The following is a 13,551-nucleotide window of genomic DNA, read 5'->3' as shown; positions in this document are numbered from 1 at the left end:
ATACACGTTACTACCTAATAACATGTACAAGTCATTAGGGAATTTTGAATCCCTATTAATCCATTTTTGCAAAATTCACCAAAAATTATAAATTGCATATGTAACCATCATATTTTTTATGGATGCTGCCTTTCCTGACAGGAACACAAGCCAATAAACCGATCTTTAAAATCATGAGTATAAAAATAATAAAAATTCCTTTACTTAACCCTATTTTGACACAGTTATAAACCAAATTATGTAAATTATAAAAGAATTCTCAGACTGAAGAATTTTTTCAGATTTATAGGAAACATTTTTGGCAAAACCCTTGTTACACAATCTTGTATTATATGTTGGACTTAACCATATTTTTCATAACTTATTTAGAGTGATTTTTTATGGGCCTTTATACCTTTCAAAGAGACAGGTCGAAACAATTTTGTAACCAAAGCCTAAAACTAGAGCTTTATTAGGATAGATGTTTCTTCATCAAAACTTATCCAAATTGGGTAAAACAAGATGCTAAAATTAAGCTCTAGAAGTATAAGTTATCCTATTATTTTTATTTGGATTTTTTGTATTGATATTCTCAGAAATATAGAATTATTTTTTAAACTAGTCACAAAATATAACAGTTATCTCAAACAAGAGTTTCTTAGAAAACGTTTTTGCTAAAAACTATCTTGAGTCCATAAAACCTTTAAAACTTCAGTATTTTATATTCAACCAGATTTTAAAAGAACTAACTTATAGATATCATCAAAAAAAAAATGTTATGGCTAAATCTAACTTGATTCAACAATGAAACCATATTTAGATATGCCTTTCAAAAATGTTTTTATAAAAACTCATGATTCATGTTTTGCAAATCCAAATAAGCAATCTTCACCAAAGAAAATGTGTATGATTGATCTAACAATGCAAATACACTTCTATTATAATATATTATACACATATGCATGCTTGGTGTATGTACAAAGCATGTACTGCATAAATCTTACCTGAAAGAATCGGTAGATCGCTAAACCAAAAGGAAATCGGGTGATCCGATAGTCTCACCAACACCAACACCACCACCTTGAAATATGCTGGTTTAATGACTGCTCAAGCCACATACTCTAGACCTTCTAGGCATGAATAGGAAAGGAGGAAGAAGAGAAAGCAAGAAGAATAAAAGATAAAAAAATAAAGGAAAGAGAGAAAAATATTATTTTTTCACTTGTGAATGAGAGGGCATGTGGGAGGGGGAATATATAACCTCTCTCACCTAGCCAAAAGTTCTAACTTGGTTAGAACTCTCCCCTCCAAAACTGTGTGGAAGGGGAGGAGTCCTAGCCTAGACCAACCTCTAACTCTCTAGAATTTCCTTTCCTTATTAGTCTATCAACTTTTTAAAAACTTTAGTTAGTTAGGACTCTACTTGTTTGACTTTTCTACATGCAAACCACTAACAAACATCTAGATTATCTAATTAAGATAAAAGGTGTGGGATGCCCCACCCTCTTTGTTCTCTTAATTAATAATTTAAATACATTTTAGAAAAATCTAATTTTCTAAATAAAGTCCTAATTATTTTTTTTTCAATTAGAACTAAATGAGATTTAAACCACATGAACTCTTGGATCCAAATGGGGTCCACATAAGTCATCCTATATGCGGGTTCAATCCATTGGTATTGAATCCAATTAACATTTTAAACTAGATCCAATCCAAATTATTACATCAAATCTATATTGGATTTGAATGCTAGGATTTAGATCTAAATCCAATATTCATAATCTAAAATAATTTACTTTCTTGTTTAATCCACATATTTTAATTTTTTATATTTTTTCTTGTAATCTTCTTCATACTTGAGACTAGATTTCATAATTAGTCGAAATAAAAAAAATCAAGAATTTCAAAAAAATCAAGAATTTCCAAAAAATCAAGATTTTGCAATCAAGTTATAGATATAAAAAAATTCAACATTTATTCAATTTATTTGCCAAAGAAAAACCTTGGGTTTTACAGTTCTGTACACCCCCCCCCCCCCCACAAAACAGTCACAGATGGACATGAATGGTTAATAAAAAAATAAAAAGTTTTTTTAATGGTGTGTGGACAACGCTAGATAGTGCATCCTGGAATGTTTACGAACAGTACAAGATAAAATGCACTGTCATCTCCCCTGTTGTCTATGATTTAAACACTCTCTTAGCATTGATCACTATCACAAGCTTATTTGAAAGGATTGTGCCACACCTAGTGATCTCGACCAGGTCAGCCTCACAAGTCAAGAAAAGCAACATACAAACACCCTGCATAAGGGTGCACAGTCGCAACAAGAGTGCATGCGTAGTCTCGTAAACACGTGTGTGCATAATCATAGAGAGAGAGGTAGGGAGAGAAATAGAGAGAGAATGCAACAACTTCTTATAACAACTTGAAGATTTACAGAGATAGAGAGAGGGGAGAGACCCATTGCCATTGTAGTATACATGAGATCTTAGGACATAGGCTATTTATAAGCACTATAAAGTGCCAAAGAGGTATTTACATCAAGAAAAAAAATTAAAAATATAGCGGGCTGGAACATGCTACCCTGCCTAATCTGGCACCATCCATGATGCTATCTGTTGGTGATATTCTTTAATTGACTATTGAAACTGGCAGATGTTGCATGGAGTCTCTGAATTGGCATCCCTCTCTTGTAATCCTTTCCACTTCACAAGATACTTTACTTCTCCAAGATAGTTGTTAACGTGATCCATGATGAACTCGACTTCTTTGGAGGAAAAGGCTGGAGTTGATGATGGAGCTCGTTGAGATAGACTGCGGTTGGGATCTTCTTTATTTTTGTTGAAGGACTTCAAATTGTAGACATGAAAGGCAGGGTAGACCTGAAAGCTGGAAGGGAGATCTAGCTTGTACGCTACTTTGCCAATTCTTTGGATAATGATAAAGAACCCATCATACTTTCAAATGAGTCATCGAAAGATAGTCAATCTTTTAGGGTATAATTTGACCAACACCTGATCTTCGTCTTGAAATTCAACTGGTCGGCCATTTTGATATGCCCACTTCTTCGTCCGCTTAGCAACTTTATATAAAAACACCCTTGCTAACTCAGTTTGGTCATGCTAGTTCTTAACAAAATTGTAATACCTATGATTTTTCATTTTTTTAGTATTCCTATAAATGATAATTGGATAATGATAATAAGCATTATAAAATAAATAGACTAGATCTTAGAAAAAAAAAATCAAAATGACTATGTGTTATGCCGTCCCTAGTGGAAATCACTTTTGAAATTCATTTTTAGTGAAAATGACATTATGAGAAAAAATTTTAGACAATTATGTTAAATCAATAATTAAAAGAATTTTGTATGCATTTGAAATAATTTGGATTGCATGAAGATGCATTTTATTTAAAATATTAAATGTGGTGTTAGAAAATTTTGAAGTCCCAAATAGCTAATAAAATTAATTAATAAAAAAAATAGAATAGAAAATGAGATTTAACTAAAACCAATAAAAGGGTAGAGGTCCATAGGTGGGTCATCCCCCATGGAGCTCATCCTATGTGTCACCTCAAGGTTTAATTAAAAATTTAATTTAAAACTTTACATTGAAAGCCTTTTTAAAAAAGTTACTAAAAATCAATGTTTAAGAGACTAAGTCAAAACTTACTAAAATCAAGAGAAAGACCACCAAGGGGGGGGGAGTCATCCCATCCTAGAAGATTCTAGGATGTGTTGGACATTAAATAAGAAAAGAAAAAAAAGGAAAGAAAGGAGGAAGGAAAGAAAAAGAAAAAATAAATAAATGAATAGACCAAGTCAAGCAAATAAGTTTGACAAAAATTAGGAATTAGGAAAAGAAAACCCCATAAGGGGGTGACGTCTGGCCTATTTAGGCTATAATTCTTATAATGTACATCTTAGTATATTATATGAATTCATAACCTATGCTAACTAGGTAGAAAAAAATATAAAGTAAAAAAAAAACATGATTAGAAAATTTATAAAAAAAAGAAGGAAAGAAAGAAAGGAAAAATCTAAATCATGGGCTGAGATTTGCTCCAGCCCCTTGGTTTAGCTCAATATGTTATAAAAAGGGAGGAGGGGCTCATGCACCCTATTTTGGCACTTTTGATTTTTTTGTTATCTCTTCTCTAACTCCCTAGTTTTCCTATTCTTTTTTCTTCTTCTTCCTTTTTCTTGGTTTTTCCTCTTTTACACAACCAAGAGAAATATACATAAATTGGAGGGGGTCTGAGCATCGAGCTGCAGCCACCACATGAAGTGGAGGAGATGGTTCGAGTAGAAAAATCCAAATTTTTGACTAGAAGAGGCATTTTTCTCGGAAAAGGTACAGGGTTCTATTCTCTACACAGATTAGAACTGGTATGCATGAGTTTATTCTGATTTCTAAATAGATGTATCCTATATCGAACCTATCATGTGAGGATTTTATGTCAAATTTGTCAAATTTAGAGTAGAGACGGTTTTCTGAAGAAAACTCTCTAAGAAAATGATTTTGTTCCATCGGTTTTTATGAATCTTAATTAAAATGGAGATATGACACTAACATGCATGTATACACTCTGATTTAGAGGTGTACACACGCATATACATGTGAAGAAGGCTCTTGTCTTGAGTCTTAATGAAAAAAAATATAGAGTTTGCATTGTGTTGGAATATGGGCAAACCGGGCATAGCCGATTAACCCAGATTCGAAGTATGAATGGTTTTCAAATGAACACCCTTCGTAAATCCTAAAATGTATCAATGAAGAAGCGACATATTTGATTTCTCAGAGGGGAGTCAGTTCAATCCATAGAAAATGTTTTTTTTTTAAACCTAAGATTTTATGTTAACCGTGAAAATGGGTTTCCTTATAAATAAAATTGGATTTTAAGATACAATAGGGAGATATATAATTGATTCTTTATAAAAAAATTAGTTAGATTGTTTGATTTAATATATTTTATACATGTATACTATCAATTAAAATTATGCCATTGTTTCTGTGAAAAAATATAAATCTATGCATGAATGAAAGAAAAATACCGGAAACTTTTTTGAGAAAATAGTTTTTAGAAAGGCAGATGGATTTCTCAGCCTAATGATTGTGAAAATGGGATTTGTCTGTAGAAAAATATGTAATATCATGATTTCAGATTTTTAAAATAATATTTAAAGTGTTGTTCAATAAATTTCAGAAATTTCAATTGGGGTGACCTATTTCTGCTCACCTGAATACATGTTTCCTGTTATTTCGTATTTCTAGCATGACACTCGATCGGTAAATCTCTCGTATCTCTCTCGTTAAGAGGATTTTTTATGAATGATTTATCGCCTTGGAAAGCTAATAAAATTTTACATAATTTATAACATTTTGGGCTCTATTCTCAGATTGAGCACTGAACTGTGATAATCGAAACAAAAAAGTATAAGCGTACACTAAATCGGTCATATCTCACTCATACGAAGGAATATAAATGGTTTATGGCATCAAAAAACTGATAAAATTTTCTATAATCTGTCAAAATTTAAACTATGTCTGCAGACTATACATATCATTGTGACAGTTGTAACTGTCAAACAGTTTAAGGGTTTGATAGATCCCCAACCAGCTAAGGATCAGTTAGCAATGTATGCAAAATTTTCCAAGTATTCGAACATGCTTTTATGAAAATTCAATTTTATTGCATAGGTAGTCCTATATTGAATGTATGCAAGAATTGAGTGTCTAATTAGAGACACAGTCTGATTATGGTGCTTGGGGCACAAAGGGTTTGCAATGCGAATTGATATTGAAGTGAATGAATAATGCATGAAATGTTAATGTTTGGATGCATCCAATTGTTTATAATCATTGCCTATTGATGAATGATTGCTTAAGCCAAAAAATAAAAAGAATGTGCAATGATACATGATTGATTAAGTTTGTATTTTAAGAATGTGCATCCATAGTCCTGGAAGAGGCTAAATCCTTCAATTGGATTCATAAGTGTGTATTGCATGAAATTAATGAAGTAAAAAGATTATCCATGTGACATTAAAGTATGAAACTTACAAAGAGAGGGTAAGCGATAGGTAAGGCTTCTTAGATAAAGTTTTGAGTACGGAAGGTTGCTCCTCCCCAACCATGAAAAGAGAATAACCCTCCATATTAGACTGCAATGTGAAGGATAAGAAACTCATGAGTGAAAGTCTGATACATCGGGTTTGTGGTATTGGGAGTCTCTCTCACTTTGGTCGTCCCTCACTCGGGACTAGTGAAAGGTACTCAGCTAGGATAAATCCACAATTGATTGAATATACTGCTTGTGTCATGGCATTGGTCTAGGTTTAAGCTTGTGACCCTATAAGGATAAAAAATGTGAACCTAAGATGATTGTTCATTTAGTTAAAATATAACATGCATTGTGTAAAAAAAAAAATCTAATTAAAGATAATAAGGTCACTTATGCATAAATGGTTTATCGTTCTGCAATAGTAAATGCATGCATTATTAACTGCTCATGCATGATTACTTATTCATGAATATGTAACTGCTTCAGAATTGAAAGAAATATGTAAGTGTGTGATTGTAAATCGTGTAAAGCATTACATTGCATGTATTCTTAAATTATTTATTGTTGTCTGCATGTGTGAGTATTGGAATGTGATTTTGAATATTTGTTTTAATTTATGTGTATTGAATAATGCTTTCTTATTGAGGACTTGTTTAGTCTGACCCTATTATAAAAATATTTTATTTCAAGTAGCGAATAGAGTACCAATGCGATGGCGAAAGGTTGCGGCGAGAACCAAGCTAAATTTTTTTCCTTTTTGCTAGTGTTTTGGATTGCGAATATTCACATTTGTTTAAGGACTCTGATATTATTAATTAAAAGTTTGTAATAAATATTGATTAAATGTGGATGTTAAATTTTAAATTTATGTGTGAATGATATGATAGAAGTTTTTATCTCATTTTGAATTTTTGTTGTGATTTCTAAAACGATTTGAAAAAAAAAAATACATAACTTTTTGGGTGTTACAACTTGATATCAGAGTAGATGAGAAAATGTGGGTCAAAACTCGTCTAACTAACCGACATTGCTTGATGAGTGTGTTTGTTTTGCTTTTATGTACTCCTATGAAATTTTTCATGAAATTTTTAATGTTTATGATTCTTGCAAATTCTGAACTTAGATGCCAAATAGGGACATCAGTAGAAAAAATTGTTTATGCAAACTTAAAAATTCATATAGAATTAAAATCCTTGTAGATGGCTGCATGACAACCCGAGGTTGGACTGTGCAGAGGGATTTTCTCCTGTAAGCTCTCACGACTTTGACAACTATTTGCCATAATCTCGTGAATAACAGGGTTAATGGCAATAGAAACAACCATCACTCTGATAGTAATGGTGCACCAAACACAATATGCTTTATGGAACTGAGTCCCCCAACCTTTACTGGGAAGAAGGACCCTGACACAGCCGATGAGTGGATATGTGCCATAGGCGAGATCTTTGACATCCTCGAAGTTCCTGTAGAGAGGTAGGTTGCCTTCGCTACCTACCGACTTCAAGGCGACTCAAAGAATTAGTGGGAGACAGTTCATGAGGTGCGTTATACACTAGTGCATCGACACGTGCTCACTTGGGCACAATTTTCTAAGGTGTTCGAGTATGCAAATTCTCCATTAGCAACTTAGGCATGCGTGGGGCCCGCTCTTGTTGCCCAATTTATCGCCTAATCTCGCACCCTTACGACAGGCTCGACGAGTGCATATCGAGCGACGATGATTCCTCTAATTAAGTTAGGGAGTTTCACTGTATCAAACTAGCAACTGACTTAGGTTGGAAGGAGACAGGTCTTCATAATCGCAACGGGGGGTTACCCGTAGGGCACGAGTTGTGCCAAGACTCGCAAGTGTCGAAATACAATATGCTCTTTGTTCGGTATGTCTCTGAAACTCTATGCTCACTCTAATGTATGTGATTCTTATTCGAACACACAGTTTGCTCTATCGATCCTCGACTGCTCATGCGCTCGCCACAGGAAAGCAACACACCCATCCCTTATAAGCTTGAACGCTTGTACCCAAAAGACTTTGGCATCGCTCCATGCTATCGACATGTCAAATTATATCGCTTTAGATATTCCGATGTGCTAAGCGTGCATGAGATATGCATCACTTTGAATCTGCTTTTGCAAGGCTTATGTAGCTCCTCGCTTAAGGTAAGTTGTGTGTCATGCTTATCAAGTTCCCTCTTCGCGCGAGTTAAAAAGACGTGGAGAAAAAGGCCATGACATATCGAAGGCTCTGAACAAATCATGCCATCTTCAGGATGATGAGTGATCCGACTGAGATGCATCTCTGCATCAGATCAGCCAGATGCAAGAAAAACTCTCTAGACAAGGAAAGCAAGAGATTATCCAAGGATCGTATGCGACCAGTAAGATGGCATGAGGACCATATGATAATGTTAGTGGAGAGTTTTGACCGAGCTAATCGCTAAGTGTCGTCCACCCCATCCAAAGCCCCTCTACGTGGACCTTCCGACAGTGAGTTAAATATCGGAGTCGGCGGATAGCGAGAGGACGTTGCCACAGTTCAAGGGGTGGCCATAATCCGTGATGAGGGATATTGATGGGGAAGAAATACTCCAGCTTAGAGGTGGGCATTGGGCCAGCCCAAGCCTATTTAGAGTTCGGCTCACCGGGCTTTAAGTGTGACATGACTCGTAGATGGCCAGACCCATTTACTAACGGCCCGGTTTTGACCAGGTTCTTAATAGGCTCAAGTTTGAAGAGCAGTCCATGGCCCAGCCTATTGGCCCAACGGGCCAATATGAAGTGGGCTGGGTATGGCCTGACCTGACCCAATCCATTTGTAAAGAGTAATAATTAACAAGTTCTCACTTCTCGTGAAACTAACTAATTATCCTTTTAGTTTTCATAAAATAAATGCAACTAATTAGATAAATAGTAATAATTACCAAGTTACAATGCAATAATTAATTTTTAAAAATTTTATATTAATAAAAAACTCAGGCCCATTGGGCTGGCCCGGGCCCGGCCCACTTATATAAAAGGCTGGGTTTCAGCCTGGTACCTAACCGGCCCGGGGCTAAAATCTTGGCCCAAACCCGGCCGGCTTGGGCCGCCTGGTCCGTTGCCCGACCCTACTTTTCAGCCTGGAGGGAAGTGGTCGACGGACAGCAGTGCGATTCATGAACGCTCTTCCTTCGTGTTAGTTCTCTAGACGCAACCTATTAAACAAGTGCCTCTTTTAATGCTGTAGATGTTTATTATTGTAGATTCTTCTGTTGGCAAGCTTGGAAAATGAACTGCACTCCTTTCATTTTAATTGATATAGTGCAGATGCCTTCTTTTAATATCAGAAAAGTGTTAACCCTTGACTGTATTCCAGGCTTTTCATGAATTGATATCTTCAAATTGCTTTATTACAAGTTATAGCTTGGAAAATGTGGGCCGTAATTTACAGAATGTCTGTGGGAGAAAAGGTAATCGATATTTGGCAACAATAGCAATCAGTCAGCCCACAAGCAGCAGGTTTGTGCAAAATTTAGATTTTCTGTGCATTATATGCAAAGCAAAGAGCCTATCATTGGCGTCCCTTCCGTTACAGAAACTAGGGACTATTCTGAAACCGTGCAAATCTCACCATTGATTCATCACCCCTTAAACTGTGAAGACGTGCCTTGCGTGCTGATCTCATTCGCCTCACAAACCACAGTCTCGAATATAGCCACCCCTTTAAAAAGTCGACGAACATAAATTCAGTCCGGCTTATGATGTCATCATCACTATGGTTATCTTCATAATTTTTTTCATGGGGTTGATAATCTTCAATCTTTCCTTCATCACCTGGTCCTGCTGATGACCTGGTATTGACAACGTTGGTTCCTTGTCAAATTAGTAGGCATAATATTGGTACAGTCACTTTTTTGAAGAAAGACTAGTAGTGGGAGTACTTTACATGCGTTTCCCATGGGCTGTGGCATGATTTTTAGCCCGATCCTTTGGAGAATGATGAATGGATAAATGCCTTATGAAATCAAGCTGCATGCCCATGAAAAAGAAATACCTAGGTTAGGTAACAAAAACAATGGGATTCTACTGAAAACAAGGCCACAGGGTAGAAAACAGGTTAACATCTAAGAATACATTTACTTGCTATAGGCATTCAAATTTTAAAATGGTTCTATCTATCTAGCACCACCAAAAGTGGTAGAATTTATTCTGAAAACTTTATACCAAATCTCAGTAATCTCTCTCGCAGAATAAAAACGTCATTGTAAGAGGGGTTTGTATGAGATAGCTGGAATGGTTATTATAATCGAGTGGTCTCAGGTTCGACCCCCCCTGGGGTTTCCCCACAGCTTGCCTATCAAAAGGAAAAAGGTCATTATAAGCATTAGTCAAGTTCAAAATCTAGGACACCAAGCTTGTGCATGAGTCAGGTGAACTAGTGAACTATAATAAGAGACAAGCCTGTGTATGAGATGACTTGATATCATGACATATACCTTAAATTCATTCCTCTAGTATATTTCTCTCTTTTTTTAGAAGGAATTGATTTGATAAGATGATTTTATGTTTCTCAGGGTGCAAAATTGAGATTGTTGCTCAAAACAAATAATTTTCTCATTCTGAGACGCTTCTGTTTCTCTAGTGCGTCCAGGTTGCATTGGACACCCCCCTTGAGTCATGATGCAAAGACATTAAGGGTTGAGTGCTAATGTGACAAGTGGAAAACAATAAGGATTAAACATTGCAGAGCCAAGTAGTGTCTGCCTCTGGCACAAATAAAGTATTTCGCACATTGGGAAAGAATGCATACTTCCTTCCATAAAGGGGTTAAAGAATAGTTTGCCATTAACATCATTATTGGTCTTTAATGTAACCATGCGGAAAATAGTGCCTGAACTAGGGGCTTGATGTCCAAGAAGAACCAAATCATGTCTAAAGAAAATGCTAGAAGTATGGCAATCTCATAAATGTTGGAGATGGAGCATTACTTATTTGGTGGTCCCTGAAGGTGAAGAAAATTGTCAAAACTCTAGAGATGTTGGCGCAACTTGGTGGTGGGACTTTGGATGGTAAGAACTGAGATAGTTTAAGAATAGATGGTGTCAGTATATTACTCACACACAAAAGAATGTATGAAGCTGCATGCAACCTCTAATCGGCTGGCTTGGCATGGGCTTGTTTATGTTGACAAGCATTGGGCTGTTGCTCATTGCCTGCACATTCTTTTTGCACCTACTTTCTACTTGACTAGAAAGAAGGAAAAATAAGGGAGAAGAAAAAATCATTCTTAGGATAGTAAATCTCCAGAACCAACGATTCCTTCTCCTGTAATGTGGATGATTCTGTTGGCGAAACATGACCTGGTGAATGTGATCATTAGGAAAAAGGATCTTGTATCAGCACTTCAAGTGGGCTGCCTAAAGCAGGTAAAACCCTGTATCATGATTCATGAATGTTCCTTCTATCATTATTAAGGACATCTTTCAAATCACATTAGCTCCCAAAGCTAAAAAAAAAAGAAGGAAAAAAAAGGCCAGCCTAAGCTGTTATATTTGCCTAACCAAAATGCAAAAGCTAAAGAAATGATCAATTGTGCAAGATTTTCTAAAAGGCTTTTCATGAAAATCATCCACGCATGACAGAATTACTTAGTTGATGTATACCTGATCCCCATCCTTGATTCCAAAGGTACGAAGAGACTCTTTGTCATTTAGTAGCTTGTAACCCCGATGGCGTAGGCAGAAATGTCCCCAAACATGAGACCTACAACCACCAAGACTATTTCAAGCCAGAGCAATATGATGCAAGTTGCAAAATTAACACGCGAAGAATCTACATTTTCCCCATCTCTTCTTCCAAATCACAAATTCTAGTCTTAGTGTATGTCTGCCACTATTTTTCGTTCATTCCCACAAGGTGGTTTACCAGTTACCTGACCTGAAAAAAATGTATATTGATAATGCAACCATTACAGGAGCTAATTGATTACGTAGCAAAGGATCATTCTATAATTCCTATTTTAGAATACTATCATAAATTTTTTCATTTCTATGTTAATGGTGAGTTTCACACCATTCTGATATATGAAACTCGTGTGATTTTTTTTGCTCTATAATTGGAGAAGCTTTCTGGCAGATCAATCACAAGTGGGTTTTGTTTTCTCCCCTCAAACGCCTGTGCATTGCAGAATTTTCTGAAAGAAAGACTGATTATACTTAAACCAAGAATCGGCAATTAGATTAACAGATTGATCAATGGACAAAAAAACATAATCGACGAAGCAATGCTCGTACCAAGAAATCTTGTCTTGCCCCTCTTTGGACGATTGACTGAACACAGCCTCCACGGCTTGCTTGAGTTCCGCGATTGAAGCCGTTCTAGACACTTGCACATCTGAAAAAAACTCAAAAACCTTAAAGAAAACCCACAAAACCCCGAATTCCTGCCGAAACAGAGAACCTCCAAGAAATCCCCAAAATTCTTACCAAAGCAGCCCCCATCCAATTTCAAGACAGAGAGCCTCAGGAGCTGCTCTGGGAGCTTATTATACGAAAAACTCCTGCGGTGGTGGTGAGCGACACCGACACCGACACCAACGCCAACGACGTCCTGCACAGCCAGCCATTCGTCGCCCGCGATTTCCCTCTCAAGTGAAGCGTCCTGAAGAAATATGCAAGGCATAATCCTGCTTCGGAAACCCCGAATTCTACCGTCTTCGCCGCTGCCTCAGAGGATGATGGAGGAGAGATGGGCTTCCATCCCCCCACCTCCCCACCCCCAACAAAACTTTATACAAAGGAGAGCATGGTCAAGAAGAAGGGGATCAACCCCGAGGTAGGAAGAGTGGCACCAGATTCCCTTCTCCTTCTCATGGTGAGGTTGTGAGAGATGGTTGAGTTTTATCTTTTTCTTTGTTTTGCAAATTAGGGGTTAGGATTTGAGAGAGCCAGTTGGGGCAGAGGTTGGGGTTGGGGAGGAGGAGGAGAACCATATGGGCCGTTCCTTGTGAGTCGGTGCCAGTGGGATATAAATTTGAAATTTTGGGGTGCGCTCTAACGACTACGTGTACGGACAGCGTTAGGCCAACCCCTAACAGTAACAGAACCAGCCGGATTCTTCTTGGAGTTTGTGATCTTCCCTTCTGTGAGTTTCTTGGACTGATTTAGAATCTGAGCATTCTTTTCATATAATAATGAAATTTGTTGTGATATTTTAGGAATATTTGCATATATATTAATATAACCGGATAATTACCCTTTATTTTTTTTCATGGTTTTATTTTTTTCTTCATATGTTTCATATTTACTTTGATGAAAAACACATGTTCTGTGTTTCTCATGTATTTCACTTAGATAATGTAACTATACTGTTTTTACCTTTATTTATGGCATTTCATTTGTGTAACTGAAATGTACATTCATTTTCATGAAATATAAACTTGTTTGATTTTTTATAGTTCCAATCGATGCATTTTATATGCTTTTAAATCAATTTATCATTTTTTACTTAGTGACTTAGTGATCATGA

General features: G+C 36.3%; 1 protein-coding gene across 1 annotated transcript; it reads right to left on the bottom strand.

Annotated features, from left to right (window-relative positions):
- Window positions 1–11,562: 11,562 nt before the first annotated feature.
- LOC149835305 (uncharacterized) lies at window positions 11,563–12,705 on the bottom strand. Its single transcript, XM_090009561.1, has 4 exons — window positions 12,510–12,705; window positions 12,318–12,417; window positions 11,688–11,787; window positions 11,563–11,580 (listed from the first exon to the last, which is right to left on the bottom strand). Exons 1-4 carry the CDS (start codon window positions 12,703–12,705, stop codon window positions 11,563–11,565), a joined length of 414 nt encoding a protein of 137 aa, XP_089865687.1.
- Between the last annotated feature and the right edge of the window lie 846 nt (window positions 12,706–13,551).

Source organism: Nuphar pumila, chromosome 6, assembly GCF_984573655.1.
Source record: "Nuphar pumila chromosome 6, dmNupPumi1.hap1.1, whole genome shotgun sequence".
Classification (NCBI taxonomy): Eukaryota; Viridiplantae; Streptophyta; class Magnoliopsida; order Nymphaeales; family Nymphaeaceae; genus Nuphar; species Nuphar pumila.
Note: the sequence above shows the minus strand (reverse complement) of the source record. Positions and strands in the feature narration are given on the sequence as shown.